The sequence below is a fragment of the Dictyostelium purpureum genome, assembly GCF_000190715.1.
Source record: "Dictyostelium purpureum unplaced genomic scaffold DICPUscaffold_162, whole genome shotgun sequence".
Taxonomy (NCBI): Eukaryota; Evosea; class Eumycetozoa; order Dictyosteliales; family Dictyosteliaceae; genus Dictyostelium; species Dictyostelium purpureum.
In genome coordinates, this window is record NW_003519499.1 from 26,289 (window position 1) to 44,506 (window position 18,218).

The window sequence follows — 18,218 nt, forward strand, 5'->3', positions numbered from 1 at the left end:
GATTACTATAATTTTAGAACTCTTAAATAAAAACCTAATTTTGGATTTTTATGAATCTTTAAAAAAAAGAAAAAAAATAAATTTTTTTTTTTTGTATCTTATGTTAAAAAAATTAAAATAATTGGGAGGGGAATCAATAAAATCTTCTTTCAAATGTAAACTCCCTAATAATCTTTAATATAGTCAAAGAATAATGGTTTAAAGTAATTGGATGGGTGGAGCAAAACTAAATTTTTTTCGTTTGTAAACTCCCAATAATTTATCTTTAATATATAGTCAAAGTATGGTTTAAATCATTAATGAAATAAAATATCTTGAGCTCAAAATTGATTTCTTTATATTATATTATAATTATTAAAATAATTTCTTTTTATATTTTTTTTTTCATAATTTAAAAGAAATTATAGATCTTTACTTTTTTAATTTAAAAATTATTTCTTTATAAATAACAGTTTAATATTTTATTTTAATTTTTTTTAAAATTAACTTTTTTTATGAGGTGTAAAATCAATAAATTTAATAATTAATTATAATAATAATAAAAAAAAATAATTTATTATTAAAATAATATTTTTCAAAAACCGTTTTAATTTTTCAAATTTTTTTTATTTCAAAAATTAGTCTAGAAAAATTAAAATTGGGGTTTTTTTAAAATTTGCCCAATGGGCTATAAAAAAAAAAAAAATCTGCACAGAAATTAAAGTTCATTTATTAATTAATTATTTTTTTTTTTTAAAAATCAGAAATATAAATTTTTTATAAATTTTAATCTTGAATTATTAAACTTATTTAAAAAAAAAAAATCTATTTTTTATTTTTTATTTTTTATTTTTTGATATTGTATTTAATTATTTATACGTTTTATTTATTTGAAATTATTTCTATTGAAACATCTAATAAAATTGTTTATTTTTTTTAAAATGTCACCAAGATATGTTGTTCAAAATAATGATGTTGCAGTTATTGGTATTGGTTTTAGAGCACCAAGTGGTAGTTTATCTAAATCGATTTCAAATACAAATCAATTATGGGATAGCTTGGTAAATGGTTTCGATGGTATCGCAGAAACATCTGAAAGATGGTCTGATAACTATATTGTCAATGGTGATATCGTTTCCAAATATGCTGGTCTTATTCCACTTGATGAATGGAAGTCATTTGATCCAATTTTCTTTGGAATCAATCCAAGTGATGAACATGTCAATACAATCGATCCACAACAAAGATTACTGTTAAAGTGTACATGGGAAGCATTAGAAGATAGTGGTATTGATCCATTGACATTAAGAGGCTCAAATACAAGTACATTTATTGGTTCGTCAACTGAAGACTATGATTCTACAATTAAATCACCTTTTGAAACTCAAAATAATATTTTTGGATCATCTTCACACTCTTTGGCCAATAGAGTATCTTATTGCTTTGATTTTCGTGGGGAATCAATGACAATCGATACTGCATGTAGCTCATCATTAAATGCAATACATCTTGGTTATAAAACTATCAAATATGGTCAATCTGATGTATCTATTGTAGGTGGTGTTAATCTTATACTTGGTATGTATATCAGACTTTTAAAATAAATTAAAAGTTTTTACTTTATACTAATATTTTTTTTTATTTTTTATATTAGACCCAAACATATCAAAATCATTTTCTCATTTATCAATGTTAAGTCCAACTGGAAAGTGTCACACATTCTCATCAGATGCAGATGGGTATGTACGTTCAGAGTGTGTCGGTGTTGTTATATTGAAGAATTTAAAACAAGCAATCAAAGATGGAAATAACATTTACTGTGTTATCAAAGGTTCAAATTCAAATGTCGATGGTAACTATGATAAATCAAACTTTTATTCACCATCAAAATCATCACAATATGAAAATATTAAAACAGCAATCGAATCTACCAATGGCCAAATCAATGAATCAGATATTGATTATGTAGAATGTCACGGTACTGGTACTCTAACTGGAGATCCAATTGAACTAGAAGGTATTTCAAGAGTATTCAAAGATACAAACAAACAAGTTTTAATTGGTTCCATTAAATCAAATATCGGTCATGGAGAAGCATCATCAGGTGTAATGTCATTCATCAAATGTTGTGTAATGTATAAAAACCAATCATTTGTCCAAAATATCAACTTTAAATCACCAAACCCAGCTATCAAATTCGATGAGTGGCGTCTAAAAGTTGTAACTGAACCAACACCATTTAACAACAATAACAAAAATACTGTTATGGCTATTAATAACTTTGGTATAACTGGTAAATATATTATTAATTTTTTAAAAAAATATAGAAAAAATGAATAAATATATTAATAACTTTATATTTTAAAAATAACAACAGGATCAAATTGTTGTATTATTTTATCAGAATGCAATCGAAATATTATTAAAAATGAAAATAGTATAAACAAAAAGTATTTAATACCATTCTCATCAAACTCATCAATATCACTTGATAGATACAAACAAATTATTATGGATCAATCAGACACATTAGTTTTTAATGAATTTGTAAATAATCAAATCAAATTTAAATCAATATCACTCGTTCAAAGAACAGTTATTATTGCAAGTAATTGGAAAGAGTTTAAAGATTCGAAAAACGAAATCAAATCATCCAATATAAATACACTTTCAAATATTTCCGTAAAAAACAATAATCCATTTACAGTATTTGTATTTTGTGGTCAAGGATCACAATACAATAGAATGGCATTAGAACTATATGAAAATGATACAATATTCAAACAATGGGTAGATAAATTTGATAGCGAACTATTAAAATACTATGGGTACTCTGTTTTACAAAAATTAAGATCAATCGATGATAATGATACCAAATCAGTACACGATCATACTATTGCGCAACCATCAAATATTATGATTCAAGTATCATTATTCGAACTATATAAACATTGGGGTATCAAATCAGATTTAATCGTTGGTCATTCTCTTGGTGAAATATCAGCATCATATTGCTCTGGTATGATTGACTTTGAAACATTATGTTATTTAGTATACCACAGATCGGTAGCTCAAAATAAAACAACTGGTACTGGAAGAATGCTATCTGTAAATATAAGTGCTGAAGAATATTTATCAAATTATTCATCAAAATACCCAACAGTCGACATTTCTTGCTACAACTCACCATCATCAATTGTATTATCAGGTAAAGAACATTTATTAAATGAAATTGTAGATGATTTAAAATCAAAAAATATATTTTGTGTAATGTTAGGAACATTATCATCACTCCACACATCAAGCCAATTAGTTATTAAAGATGAAATATGTTCAATGAACACTAAATCAAAACAATCAACAACACCAATATTTTCAACAGTCACAACCAACCTATTTAATCACGAAACAACACCATTCAATTCAGAATATATATTTGAAAATGTTTTACAACCAGTAAGATTCACTCAAACCATTTCAAACATATACAAATATATTGAAGAAAACAACTATGGTAACGAAGTAACATTTATTGAAATTGCACCACATCCAACACTATCATTCTATTTAAATCAAATGAAATCAACACAATCATTATATTTTAATAATGGAGAAAAAATAACTATCCACTCACCACTTCACAAAAAGAAAAATGATTACAATGAATTCTTAAACACAATTTCAACACTTTATGTATACAACTCATTTAATATTAATTTCAAATCACAGTTAAAACAAAACTATCATAATTATATTCATAAATCATTAAACAAACTTCCATTATATCAATGGGATGATAAAATGTATTTCAAAAAAAATTCAACATATGAAAAGATAAAAAAAGAAGGACCTCCAATTCATCATCTTGGTGTTACAAATGATTCACCATCCAAATCATATCAAACATTTTTAGATACTAATAAAAAACCATTCCAATGGTTAAAGGGACATCAAGTAAAAAGTAAATATTACTTCCCAGGTTGTGGATACATCATTAATTTATTCAACATCTATCCAAATCAAGATATTACAATCAGTTCAATTGAATTTAAAACACCATTAATTTTACAAGATGATTTTAATCAATGTCTCCAAACAACTATTAATACACTTTCAAAAAATGAATTCAATGTCAAATCACACTTTAAAGATACAACTACAAATCAATGGGTATTGTGTTCCACTGGTAACTTTAGTTTATTCAAACATGGTAACGAAATAAACAGAGTCAATATTGATGAAATAAGAAATGGTTGCAACTTTACCAAAATATCAAAATCAGAGCTCTATGAATCAATTAAAATCAAAACCGGATTAACATACAAAGGTTTATTCCAAGGTGTCAAAGAATGCTATGTTGGTGATAACTGTTCTCTATCTATTGTATCATTAAATGAAATTCAAAATCAAAATGAATTCAATCATTTACTCAACAACGATACAATGAAATCATTCTTTAACACTGCAATACTAGATACATGTTTACATGGAATACTTGTTTTTATCAAACATCAATGCCAAATTGTATTAGATAAAATCGAAGGATTAAAATATTACTCATCAAACATACCATCACCAACTGATCAACAACATTCTGAAATATATGTATATTCCGAAATGAAATCAAGAATCAGTTTATACTCATACTCTGGATCTATTCAAATAATGTTAAATGATGGAACATTATTAATTGAAATCTCAAATGTAATTTGTACATCACACACACCAATCATTGACAATACCACAATTATTCCACCACCATCCAATGAAATCTATCTACCAATTCAACAATCAAAAGACTCTATCATCAATAAACCACAATCATTCAAACACTTGTGTCAATTAGAAGAATTGGGGAAAGATGAAATTTATCAACAAATAATATCAAAAGAACATTTATTAACACTATTTTATTATAATATTAATCAAAGACGTCCAAATATCAACAGAGAAACATTATCAACAATAGATTATATTCAATTCAAACAACTTTACCAAAATGATGAAGTAAATGAAAATTATTTTTTCTTTATTTTCGATATTTTAAAACAATATAATAGTTTAGGTATCAATAAACAGTTAAAAGAATTCCCTGACGGAAATAATGATAAATATATTAAACTTTTAGAAAAAACATCTCAAGTTATGGCAAAACAAATATTCCCATTAGAAAAAGACGATCCAAACATTGACAACCCTCAATCATTATTTGAAGATGGATTATTAGACCAATTTTATCAAAAATCAAATGTTATTAAATCAGTAAACAATTTTTTAAGTGATATTGTTTCAGAATCAATTAAACCAATTATTAATGAACCAATAGTATTCAGAATATTAGAATTTGGAGGTGGTGTAGGTTCATTATCAATTTTGGTATTAAATAAAATCAACAAACTATTAAATGATAATCCAACATCAAATATCGATATTGAATACACATGGAGCGATATTTCAGCATCATTTTTTTCAGACATTAAAGAAAAACTTTCAAAAATCAAAGGTGTCAATATAATCTATCGTACTTTAGATTTAGACAAGTCATTAAAAGATCAAGATTTAAAAGAACTCTATTACGATATGATTATAATGTCAAATGTATTACATGTTGTAAAACAACTTAGATTCAGTTTAAATGAAATTCATAATATTTTAACACCAAATGGTCAAATTATTTTTATTGAACCACCATACAAGTCAATATATTCTGACTCAGTATTCGGTGTATTCCCACAATGGTGGCCATCGCCAGAGGATATCGACATCAGAAAAGATAGAAGCTGTATGAAAATTGAAACCTGGTACAAATTACTAAATGAATGCAACTATAAAGATACAACAATATCTGGAAATGATAATGCCTCATTTTTAATTCAAACTAGAAAATCAAATATATATGAGATGGTATTATCAAATATAAAATCAATGAAACAATTTACATCTCATGATAATATTATATTATTTGGTAATAGTAAAGAAGGAATTCAAATAAGTGAATCATTCAAATCAAATCAACAATTATTTTCAAAAATTATACAAATGGATAACTTTAATGAACTTAACAACTGGATTATTAAATCAATTGATTCCATTAGACAAAGTAAAACATTAATTATCTTTATGAAAGCTATAGATCCTTTGGATATCAATAATTTTAAAGAAATAACACTGGAATACATTCAAATTAATCAAATGTTACTTCAACTTGAAATTGAAAACTTTTTTAAACATGTTTTAATATTATTAAACTCAACAACAAACAACTATTTATCATCATCAATCAATGGTTCAGCAAGATATTTCGCAGAATTCCCACAATTAGATTTATATTCATTAGATTTCGATAATATTTCAATGCAAAATGAAAATATACTATCACTTATCGATATATTAATAAATCCAACAACAAATATTCAAAAAGAATTTACAATTAAAAACAACACAGTATATTATGAAAGATACAAAAAACAAACAAAAATTAAACAATCATTTACATCCAAATCATTCGAAACAAATAAAGATAATTTAATGATTCAACTTGATCCAAATTTAGAATATGTATTAAAAACTAAAAAACAAAAACTACAACCAAATGAAATAGAAGTTCAAATAAAAGGTACCGGTATCAACTATAAAGACTATTTAATGTATATTGGTCAAATATCAAATAGTGTTGATATAAAATATGGCAAAGAAGAAGAAATTGAAAACGGATTAAATCAAATGCCAAATATTGGAAATGACTTTAGTGGTATTATTACTCGTTGTGGTAGTGGTGTTAAGAAATTTATAATTGGAGATGAAGTATTTGGAGTTGCTTCAAAAACTAGTGGATCACATATTATAATCGATTATAGATATGTTTATTACAAACCATCAAATATTTCACATGTACAAGCAGCATCTATTCCATCAGTTTATGTTACGTCATTACACAGTATATACTATACTGGTAATTTACAATCGGATCAAACTATTTTAATTCATTCAGCTGCAGGTGGTGTCGGTCTATCAGCATTAGAACTACTAAGGGGTAAACAACACAAAGGTTATATATTTTTAACAGTCGGTTCAAAAGATAAAGAAGAATACTTATTAGATAGATATGGCTCATTTATTACTGGTATCTACTCATCAAGAAATAAAAACTATGTTCATCAAATTAAAGAAAAATTAAAACAATTACAATGTGACAAATATCATCAAGGTGTAGATTTAATATTAAATACACTTTCATCAGAATATATGGATTCAAATTTCCAATGTTTAAATACTTGTGGTAGAATTGTAGATCTTTCAATTACACATTTAACACCAAATGACTATATGACAAACAATCACTTTAAATACAACTATGGATATAATAATGTAGAACTCGTTGATTTTCCAGGATCATTATTTGAAAGTTTATTAAAAAAAGTAGTTAAAATGTTTAATTCAAATGAACTAGAACAAATTCCAATCATTGAATACTCAAATGATCAATTTAAAGATGCAATCGAATATATTAATGAAAGACAACATATTGGTAAAATCGTTATAAACCATGATATAGATATGTTATCAAGAATATTTAATGAACAAAAACAAAGTGATTCAATAATTATGAAGAAGAGTTTTGATATATCAAGATTAGATATCGGTAAAAACATATTAGTAACAGGTCAAACAGGTATTATATTAGAAATTATGAAATGGATTGTTAAATATTCAAACAAATCAATCGATAATATTATAATTTTATCAAAATCACCATTAAAATGGGAATTAGAACTATTAATCAACCAAACTAAACATCAAAAAGATAATACAATTAATTTCCACTTTAATCAAATCGATATCGAAGATAGAAATAAAGTTCACAATGTGTTAAACAATCTAGAATCAAACTCAAACATTACAAATATAGATACAGTAATTCACTTTGCATTTGTAACTGATATTTGTGATGTTCAAGATGTCAATATCAATCGTTTAAATATCACTCATGGTGCAAAAACAATTGGTGCAATCAATTTACACAATGAATCAATTCAACGTTCATGGAAAATAAAACAATTTATAATGGCATCATCTTCTGTTTCAATTATTGGTTCAAATAGACAATGTTGTTATGTTAGTGCTTGCAATACAATTGACTCATTATCAAAATATAGAAAATCAATTGGACTACCATCACTATCAATAAATTTAGGTGCAATATCATCAACTGGATTTGTTTCAAGAAATGATGCAATCGAAACAATGTTCCATAGTTCTACTTTTAAATTTATTTCACCACAATTAATTTTAAGTTCATTAGATCTCTTTATTCAAGATAAAAACAATTATTCAAACTATTGTTTAACTGACTTCTATTTTGAAAACATGGTATCTTTAAAATCAAATTTCAATCTTATTAAATTTGACTATCAAACCAATAATGTAAAAATAATCAATAAATCAAATGATTATAGTAACAGTAATGAAAATATTAAATATCAACTTTTAAACAAAATATCAGAACTACTTTCAATAGAATCATCAAAAATCAACTTGGAATTCCAATTAAATCAGTATGGTCTCGATAGTTTAGTTATTGTTCAATTAAAGAATTGGGTAGACAGCCAGTTTGGTTTCAATTTAATTTCAATACAACAATTACAAAACAATAAATTATCCCAATCACTAGATATTATTATTAAAGGTAAAGGTATATAATAATTTAAATAAAATAAAATCTTTTTAGTCTAATAAATGTATAATTATTATTTATATTTAAAGGGAGGCATATTTCTATTTTGTTTCTAAATTTGAATGAATTGGGTGTTTGAATAATAATGCTAGTTATTATCAGAATTATTGTCAATAGACGAAATGTTTTTTTTTACAATTATAAATTTATGTTTATTAGTTTATCATTAAATTATTTGAAATGGTATTTAAATTATTTGCAAATGGTTTAAATGAGAATTTTTCATTGACACGTTGTTTACCTGCAAAACCCATTTTTTTAGAGTGTAAAGGATCGCTAATAATTTTTTGAAAAGCTTCAGAGAAATCTTTTTGATCTGGTGGGCAGAGAAAACCGGTTTTGGAATCTACAACAGTTTCTAATGGACCACCATTATTAACAGCAATAACAGGCTTGGATGCATACATTCCTTCCAATGGAGTGATACCAAAATGCTCGAATGATGGGGTGTAAACTAAACAACAACAATTTAAAAGTAACCATTGTTTTTGACCTTCGTTAATTGAACATAAGAAGAAAACACGATCTTCCAAACCATACTCTTTGGTTTTTTCTTTGAGTTCTTCCAAATGCTCTACATTCTCCTTTAAACCTGTATCGTATCCACCTGCAAATACTAAATAAATATCTTTATTTGGGTTATTTGAATAAACTACACTAAATGAATCCAATGCTAATTTTAAATCTTTCTTTCTTTCATATCTATTAATTGATAAAAAGAATTCTTTATTTCTATAAGTGAATTATAATATATTAGTATTATTAAATTTTATACTTTATGATTCTATCATTTTATTCATATTACTTACTCTAATGAAATTGGTTTATTATTATATTTAGTTTGATTTGAAAAATCAGATGATTGTTTAGTTTTGTCAAATTCTACAGTATTCAAACATGGATAAAGTACATTTGGTGATTTTTTAATATGAGTAAATGATTTTTTAAAAATTGATGAGGTGAAATTACTGTTTACTAAAATTTCATCGGCACAGCTAGTTGTCCACTCTTCAAACAAATCGATTGGTACTCTATAAAGTCTTTTGATGGTTGAGTTTCTTGAGGTTAATAATTTATCTGGGAAATGGCAATAGAATAATACTTTAGATTTAGTGAACCACTTGAATAATGGGGATAGATGCTGAAATTTGATCCAATACAATAATATCATAAACTTTTTTTGAAAAGAAAATGATATGAATTGCAGCTAAAAGGTTTCTGATGATAGCGCAAATTACCATAAATCTATTTAAAAAATGACGTGGGAAATAGTCACCACATACTTTAACATTTAAATCACCATTAGCAGTCTCTCTGAAGCATCTAGTTGGGTCATGTCTGCTGGTATATACATCAATTTTATGTCCACAACTCTTTAAACCTAAAGCAACATCGACTATTAATCTTTCTGCACCACCAATACCTAAATCTGGATGAAGGATTGCTATATTATATTTATCTTCATCATCATTAATTTCTTTAATTTTACCCATTTCTTTTTTTTTATTTGACAAAGTTATATAAATATTAAAAAAAAAAAAATGAAAATTTAAAAATAAATAATTATAAAAAATTTAAAAAAAAAAATAAAAAAAAAAAAAAATAAAAAAAAATTATTTTAAATGATTTGTCATCATTCATTTTAACCAATGCATTGTCATCTTTTTGTTTAAATAATCAGTTTAACTACTATCTATAAAGGACTTAACCACTTTTATTTTAAACTGCCAATATTAATCTCTGAGAATCGGGACTTTCAAATAAAATCATTATTTAAAATAACCCCATAAAATAAATATCCACCCCCTAAAATTTAATATATCTTATCCCCATAAATAAAAATTAAAATACATTTTTTTAGTGTTCTAAAATATGACAATATAAATATTATATTTTTCTTTTTTCTTTTTTTTTATTTTTTATTTTTTCCTTTTCTATTTGATATTTTTTGTTTTTTATCATTTGGTTTTTGTTGTTGCATTTGTTGTTCTTGGTTATGTTGATCAATTGTTTGTTTTGCTTTAATGAAATCTTCGATTTTAACATCTTCTTCGGCGGCTGGTTTTGATGGTCCAGCTTGTAAAATTAAATCTCTAAATCTATTACTCTTTTGATATTGCTCCATAACCTCGGTTGGTGGGAATTTAACAACTTCACCAGTTGGACCAAATTCGAAACCAATATTTTGTAAGTCCATTTGAAATTGTTTTTTCCATTGGTCATCTGATAAAGTTTTTCTAGCTTTATCGGATCCTACACCTCCACTTCTACTTGAACTTGCTGAACCACTACTACCACTATCAGCTGACTCTTTCTTTTTTTCAGCATCCTTTGAAAATTCTCTTAAAAATATTTGTGCCCATGTTGATTTATCTTCTTTGTCCTAATATTAAAGAGTATTAATATTAATATTTATAAATAATGTATATATAAAAAATATACAATTAGTAAAAATACATACAGTTCCCTTATTCCAAAATACTTTAAAAATTACAGGCCATTTTAATAATAAAAGAACAGTAAAACTACTAAACTCTATACCACCGCTAGAAAATTCGTCCCAAATAATAGATTTCCATTCTGTTGAGTCACTTTAAATATATAAAAATAAAAAATAAAAAAAGAATATTAATAAAATAATAAAAATGAATCGAGATTTAAAATTTTTAATTTTATCGTTTTGCTTTTATTATAATATAAAAAATGTGTGTTTGTGTGTGTTTGTGTGGTTTGTGTGCGAATCACATAATTAAATACATTAATGACAATAACAAAAATAATAATATAAAGTTATAATATTATGTATATTCCAAATTATTATTGCTAACAATAATTAATAGAAAATTAAAAAATATAAAACCATTTGATAATTTAAAAACTAACCTTTTTCTAATTTGTGTATAAAGTGATTTAGCTCTCCAAAAGAAAAGAGTACATGTGATTAATATCATGATCATATAGAATGAATCAGTTAATAAACCAAAGAAATTATTTTGAACTTTTTCTTTAAATGATTTTGTTGGTGGTGGTGGTGGAGTTACATTATTTGTAGATGGTTGATCATTATTTGTATTATTTTCTTTACTTTTATCACTTTTATTACTACTATCTTTTTTATAATCGTCTGTAAATAAAAAATAAACTCTCCAAGAACAAATAACAACAACTAATTGAAATAAAAAAAACCAAAATCCTATAAATTTTATATAAATTGGTATATCATTATTATTTTCTTTTATATCTTTTGTTGTTGTTGTTGTTGTTGTTGTTGTGTTTGTTTTTGATTCTGTAGTTGTTTCCATTATATTACAAAAACTATATTTAATTAAAAATATAATATATAGATAAAAATGGTAATAGGGTAGTGATTATAATGTATATATTTGTGTGTGTGCGTTTATGTGTTATGTGTTTATGTGTGTGTGTGTCTTTTTTATTGATGTGTTATTGTTAATTTTTTTTATATTCGACACATTAGTTTAAAATAATAAAAAAAATTTTAAAAAAATTTTAAAAAAAAATATTAAAAATAATTTCGATGGGGGACGTAATTTATATGAAAAAATTATTTTAAAAAAATAAAAAAAATAATATTTAATTTAGAAAAAAAAAAAAAAAAATAATTATCTCATCATTTATTTATCTTTTTCAAACTAAAAAAAATGAAATAATTTTAATCAAATAAGTAGTTAAAATTTTAATTAAAAACTCTTAAAAGAAAAAAAAATATAACAAAAAAAACAATAAAACGATAAATGATAACCTTGTAAGAATATGTAATTATGTATGATTAATTGTTTTTTTTTGCATATTTTTTATTTATTTATATATTTTTTAAAAAAAAAAAAAAAAAAAAAAAAAAAAACCAAATGCCTTTTTTTTAAACAATGTTACAACCCCTAATAGTTTTAAATAATTAAATGTACTTTAAGTAAAATTATAAAAATATAAAAATAAAAAAAAAGATTTCAAAATAAACAAAACAAAATAATAGTAAACAAATAATAAAAAAATTAAAGATTTAAAAATATAGATAAAAACAAATTTTATTTTTAATATTTAAACGAAAAAAATATCATTTAAATAAAAATAAAAAAAAAAAGAAATATATAAACTATATACTTTAAATATAAAAACTCAAACAACCTAAAATGAAATCCAATTGTTTTTGTAATATTATAAATAATATTGTAGTTTTAAAAATGAAAAACAATCATATAATGAGTATAATATTCATTTTAATAGCAATAATTTTAAATGATAATAATAATTATAATAGAGTGGTTGGATCCATATTAAGTACTGCTACATCAACATTAGATTGTCATGATGTCTTTATGGGTCATTTTACAAGTGGAGTTGGTGTTAATAAAAATCTTCAAATCACAGTTATAAACCCTAATGGGGTAGTATCGATCAGTAGAGATTCAATATCCTATATTGAGAATGGAAACTATATAACAAATGTAAAATTATTTCCAACAATATTCTCAAATAACGAACATTGTATTCGCAGTCAATCACAACTTTTTAATCCATCTCAAAAGAAAATAAGTTTTGGTGATAGAAATGGAATCATCATTAATCCAAATGGGGTTGTCTCATATAAACCTATATGGAGTACAGTTGGCGAATTCAAATTTAATATATCTTGTGAAAAGAATCTATATTATGGGGTGGAGCAAAAGGCACTTTATTTCAATTACATTTACAAATGATAAAGAACTTAATGGTCCGTGTCAAAATCAATAAAATCTATTTTTAATTTATAATAATTAAAAAAATAACCCTAAATAAAACTTACTTTTATAATAATAAAAAAACTAACAATATCCTTTTTTGAATTTATTATAATTTTATCAAAATTAGTAACTATAATAATAATACTTTTACTTTATTTATTAAATTATTATAATTCTTAAAAAAAGTATGAAAATAGTATTGATTTTACATGTCTTATACTTCTAAATACAGTTTATTAAAAAAAAAGAAAAAATAAAAAAAAAGATTTATAAAGATGTAATTTAAGATTTTATAATAATAATCATTTAAAATAAAAGATTAAAGTTTTATAAAAACAAAAAAAGTTAAAATAACCACACCACACAAATACTTTTAAAAAAAAAAAAAAAATTTTGATTTCATTTTTTTATAGATATAAATGGGGGGTAAGAGTAATAAATTAAAACCTATATATGATTGATTTTAATGTTAGTTGTTCTTTTGGTAATGTATATCTATTTTTTGACATATAAATAATAATGATTATTACAAATAATTTTAAGTTATAATAAAATAAATAATTTATTATAATTTTATTTATTTTTATTTTTTTAATTTATTTATTTTTTTGGAGAAAGTATAAAATGGAAGAAAAAAAAAATAGATGATATCATTTTAAAATAAAAAAACAGAAATATTTTATTAAATAAATATACTTTACAACTAAGTTAATTAATTATAAAAAAAAAAGGAAAAAAAATAAAAAATGAAATTATTAAAAACTTTATTAATTTTGGCAACTGTTTTATTTTTTGTAAATAATGCATTTTCAAAAACCCTTTTAAAAACCAACTATGCTGATACCAAATGTACCAAAGGAAAAGAATTTTCTTATACAATGGTTGAAGAGTGCTCTATTGTGGGAAGATTCCAACTTAATAATACTCATGTTATCTGGTTTGATGAACATGGCGCAAAAACCAAATCAAAACCATTTTGCAACAATATGGACAACTCTACAATTGCACAACCATTAAACAAATGTATTGTAAGTGGAAAAGCAGCAACAAAGTACACAATTTTAAACAACAATGAACCAAAACGTTCATCCGGTGTTTGTGAATATTACTTTTACCCAGATAGCAAATGCTCCTCAACGTATGCTTACAAAGATGTTTTATTCAACAATGCATGCTTTATTGATGCCAATAACAACTATAAATATACTTCTTGTAATGCCACCCATATCTCTGACTACATTTGTGAAGATGCTGCCTGTAAGAAGAATTGTAAAATTAGAGGAACAATCATCAATGGTCCACAATCATGTGGTGCTTTCAAACGTAATGGTTTTGATGTATATCGTTCATTCAAAAAATACTAAACTCTAAAATAAAACTATTAACTATGTTGATATTATTGTATATTCCCAAATATATGTATTAAATAAATACTTTACAATATTTTAAAAAAAAAAAAAATTTATAGTTTTTATTTTATATTTTTATTATATATTTTTATTTTATATTAATATATTTATAAATTGGTTGGGGATGAAGGTTTTGAAGATAATTTGTTTTTTGTATGTAACAATTTCTTTGCTATAAACATTGCACAAGATTTCGATCCCCAATATTCAATATGCGCATATATTGAACTTATATAATATGGTAAAAAGGATGATGTTTCTTCTATATTAAAATCGTATCTATTTTCATATTTGTCGAAATAGGAATCTGAATCTTTTGTTAGTGACAATGTTAAAATTTCCCTAACCATAGGCTTTGCTGGTGTTGTAGCTGTAGTGACTGCTGTTGTAGAGGTTGATTTTTCCGTAATGGTACCATCCTTAGATACAGTGTTGGTCGAGTTTGTATCCTTAAGTTTTAACTCTTCTTTTAAACTTGAACGATTACTGCCTCCATTTACTTTTTGCATAGACTTTTGAACATTTGATATTGTCATTAAAAATTTAGATTTAAATGATGATTCGCTGCCATTTGCTTTTCCTGCTGATGTGTTCATTAAACTGTCATCATAACTGTCAGAATCGCTATCTTTAAATAAGGATGGTGAATCTGGTTCCAATGGATGAACTTTAAAACTTCTTGACATGTTGGCAATATTTTTTTCCATTTGAATTTCTTTTTTCTTCATAGGTGAATCTGAATCGTCACTATCCAAATCTATAACCTGTGTTGTTGATGTTGGGCTATTATTTACACTGTTACCTGTACTACCATCACTATTTGTAAGATCCATAACCTCCTGGTTTTGGGTAGGTGAATTAGAATTGGATCTGGTTGTTGTCGTTGTAGTTGTTGATTGAACAGTCCCTGTATTTGGTGACGTTTCTTCTTTACTTGTTGTGGTTATTGTTGTTTTATTGGAATCTGCTGATTTTGTTGTTGTAGTAGTAGTTGATTTAAAAAACAAACCTGATAATTTTTGCTTTAATGGTTTCTTTTCCACTTCGACCTCGATTAAACATGGGTCATATTCTAAAAACTTTTTATCGAAAAAAGGCTCAATTCTATAAGCAACAGGGTCAGTTGGTGAAAAAATATTAAACCACTTTGTGCAACATGGCATAACCTCTGAAAACTTTAATGATCCTAATTGAGTACCTTTGATTGTTAAAAACATGCCCACTGGACTACCAAATGCAAATACATTCTCCACGTTAAATGATATCAAACCATTCGATAAAATATCCCATGTAATAACAGAACCTAGAGAATGCGCAAAAATGGAGCAAGTACCTTTAAAACTTTGATTTTTTTCTAAAAAACCTTTATAACCATCATTGATCTGGCTTGATACTTCGTTTAATATCTCTTGATGATACATTGGGGACATATATAACAAAACATCCAATAATGTCTCATTAATAAATTCTCTAATTTTTTTAACCCCAACAGGTGAAATTTTTTCTAAATTACTATTGATAATAAAAAAAATATTAATAAAACATGTTATTTTTAGGTTTATAAAAATACTGTTTAAATAAAATATTTACTTATTTAAATCATCATTGTTTCTTAATTTTGAATGCCACTCTATAATTTGAAACTCTACATTTAGTTTTTTATTTGATGAATCCTTTTGAAATAATTCGCAATTCTTTTTTAGCAAAGCAACATTTTGCTCCAATGTTTGAACCCTATTCTCTGATCCCTGATTACCAATACCATGTATAATGAATACCAAATGATCAAACTCTGGCTGTGGGGGATTTGCTGCCTCCTTTCTTTCTTTTTCCAATCTTTCCTCGGTTAATAACTGTTCTTTTAACACTGGATCGATATCATAAGGATCTGCTGGTGCATCTATTTCAAAAGATTTCATTGTTGATACTGTGGATGTATTGTCAACCAACTCTTCTTCATCTTTACTTGAGACACTACTACTTAGACTACTATCACTATTTGATATTGTTGATGAATTTGATAATGATTTGTTGTGCTTAAGAGGTGGTGTTGTATTGTTATTATTTATATTATTTGTTACTGTGGTTGTATTGTTATTGATGTTTGCAGTGTTATTAATATTATTGCTATTATCTAATAATGTATTGTTAGCTATACTATATGCTGGTGGTGGTTGTGGTGTTATAAATTGACTCCACGACAATGACATTGGTGATCCTAACTGAGGTGATTGCATAGTTAATGAACCTAATCCTAGTGATGAAGTAGAATCATTTAAACTATCTTTTTGGTCTGAATCTCTTCTACTTATGATTCTATTATTCATACTATAATTATAACTATAATCATAACTACATTCTTCATTTCTACCTTTATTATTTACATTATTTTCTATACTACTATTATTATTACTATTATTAAAACTAATATTATCATCACTACTATCTATTACTATGCTATTTTCATACTCGTTAAAAACCTCCAATCGTTTAAAAGTATTAATTTCTTTTAATTCGATTTCATTTGAATTAATGATACTATTATTTATGTCAATATTATTATTATTATTCGACTCTTCTATTTTTCTTTTTAACGCCTTATTATTATAACTATAATTGTTATTTAAATTATTTAAATTATTTAAACTATTATTTTTATTATCATTATCATTATTATTATTGTTATTGCTATTATTACCGCTTGTATCTATCATTGTATTATTATTTATTTTTTTGGGGTACTATAATGTATTATTATTTTCTTTTTTTATAATTCAATTTTAATTAAGAAAATAAAATAGAGAAAAAATAAATAAAAGAAATAAAATAAAAAATAAAATATTTAAAAAATAAAATTTTATAAAATACCACGCTATAAAAAAACTTTATATTATTTGTTAATTTATATTATTAGTTAATTTGTAAATAATTATTAAAATATATAAATGTGTGTGTAATTATGTGTGTGTTTTTTTTTATTAAATATTTAAATTATAATAAACCTAATCCTTAAATATTTAAATTAAATTTTTACTTTTTTTTTTTTTTTTTTTTTTTAATTTAATTTATTTTTTTATTATTTTTTTTTAATTTATTTTTTAATTTATTTTTTTTGAATTTAACTATAATAGTCATTTTTCAATAATTTGAAATTATTAATAAAATTACTAAACGAGATTGATTTTATAAAAATTTAACAGAAGAGTATTTTTTTTTGAATATAATAAATTCATGAATTATAATAATAAATGAAAAAAATACTGTATGTAATACTATTTGTCTTTATCTATAAATCAATAATTATAAACCATTATGGTTTAAATAAATAATCTATGTATATATACATATAATAAC

The 18,218-nt window shown here is 24.2% G+C and overlaps 6 protein-coding genes across 6 annotated transcripts; 3 read left to right on the forward strand and 3 right to left on the reverse strand.

The window, feature by feature from the left end:
* Positions 1 to 920: 920 nt before the first annotated feature.
* On the forward strand, positions 921 to 8,679 carry DICPUDRAFT_153476 (uncharacterized protein; the record flags this gene model as incomplete). Its single annotated transcript, XM_003289102.1, has 3 exons — positions 921 to 1,557; positions 1,634 to 2,272; positions 2,384 to 8,679. 3 exons carry the CDS (start codon positions 921 to 923, stop codon positions 8,677 to 8,679), a joined length of 7,572 nt encoding a protein of 2,523 aa, XP_003289150.1.
* A 189-nt stretch (positions 8,680 to 8,868) lies between these two features.
* DICPUDRAFT_88372 (uncharacterized protein) lies at positions 8,869 to 10,206 on the reverse strand (the record flags this gene model as incomplete). The annotated part of the gene is made up of 3 exons (XM_003289110.1): positions 8,869 to 9,445; positions 9,523 to 9,854; positions 9,889 to 10,206. 3 exons carry the CDS (start codon positions 10,204 to 10,206, stop codon positions 8,869 to 8,871), a joined length of 1,227 nt encoding a protein of 408 aa, XP_003289158.1.
* A 419-nt stretch (positions 10,207 to 10,625) lies between these two features.
* On the reverse strand, positions 10,626 to 12,015 carry DICPUDRAFT_153478 (uncharacterized protein; the record flags this gene model as incomplete). The annotated part of the gene is made up of 3 exons (XM_003289111.1): positions 10,626 to 11,096; positions 11,175 to 11,304; positions 11,597 to 12,015. 3 exons carry the CDS (start codon positions 12,013 to 12,015, stop codon positions 10,626 to 10,628), a joined length of 1,020 nt encoding a protein of 339 aa, XP_003289159.1.
* Positions 12,016 to 12,915: 900 nt separating this feature from the next.
* Positions 12,916 to 13,431, forward strand: DICPUDRAFT_79918 (uncharacterized protein; the record flags this gene model as incomplete). The annotated part of the gene is made up of 1 exon (XM_003289103.1): positions 12,916 to 13,431. One exon carries the CDS (start codon positions 12,916 to 12,918, stop codon positions 13,429 to 13,431), a length of 516 nt encoding a protein of 171 aa, XP_003289151.1.
* A 452-nt stretch (positions 13,432 to 13,883) lies between these two features.
* Positions 13,884 to 14,902, forward strand: DICPUDRAFT_92243 (uncharacterized protein). Its single transcript, XM_003289104.1, has one exon. The coding sequence runs from the start codon at positions 14,202 to 14,204 to the stop codon at positions 14,817 to 14,819; it is 618 nt and encodes a 205-aa protein (XP_003289152.1). The 5' UTR covers positions 13,884 to 14,201; the 3' UTR covers positions 14,820 to 14,902.
* Positions 14,903 to 14,971: 69 nt separating this feature from the next.
* Positions 14,972 to 17,578, reverse strand: DICPUDRAFT_153481 (uncharacterized protein; the record flags this gene model as incomplete). The annotated part of the gene is made up of 2 exons (XM_003289112.1): positions 14,972 to 16,376; positions 16,455 to 17,578. The coding sequence occupies 2 exons, from the start codon at positions 17,576 to 17,578 to the stop codon at positions 14,972 to 14,974; spliced, it is 2,529 nt and encodes an 842-aa protein (XP_003289160.1).
* Between the last annotated feature and the right edge of the window lie 640 nt (positions 17,579 to 18,218).

What these genes read in the sequence shown, in the direction of transcription:
- DICPUDRAFT_92243 (XM_003289104.1), top strand. Translation starts at nt 14,202, where the DNA reads ATGAAATTATTAAAAACTTTATTAATTTTGGCAACTGTTTTATTTTTT.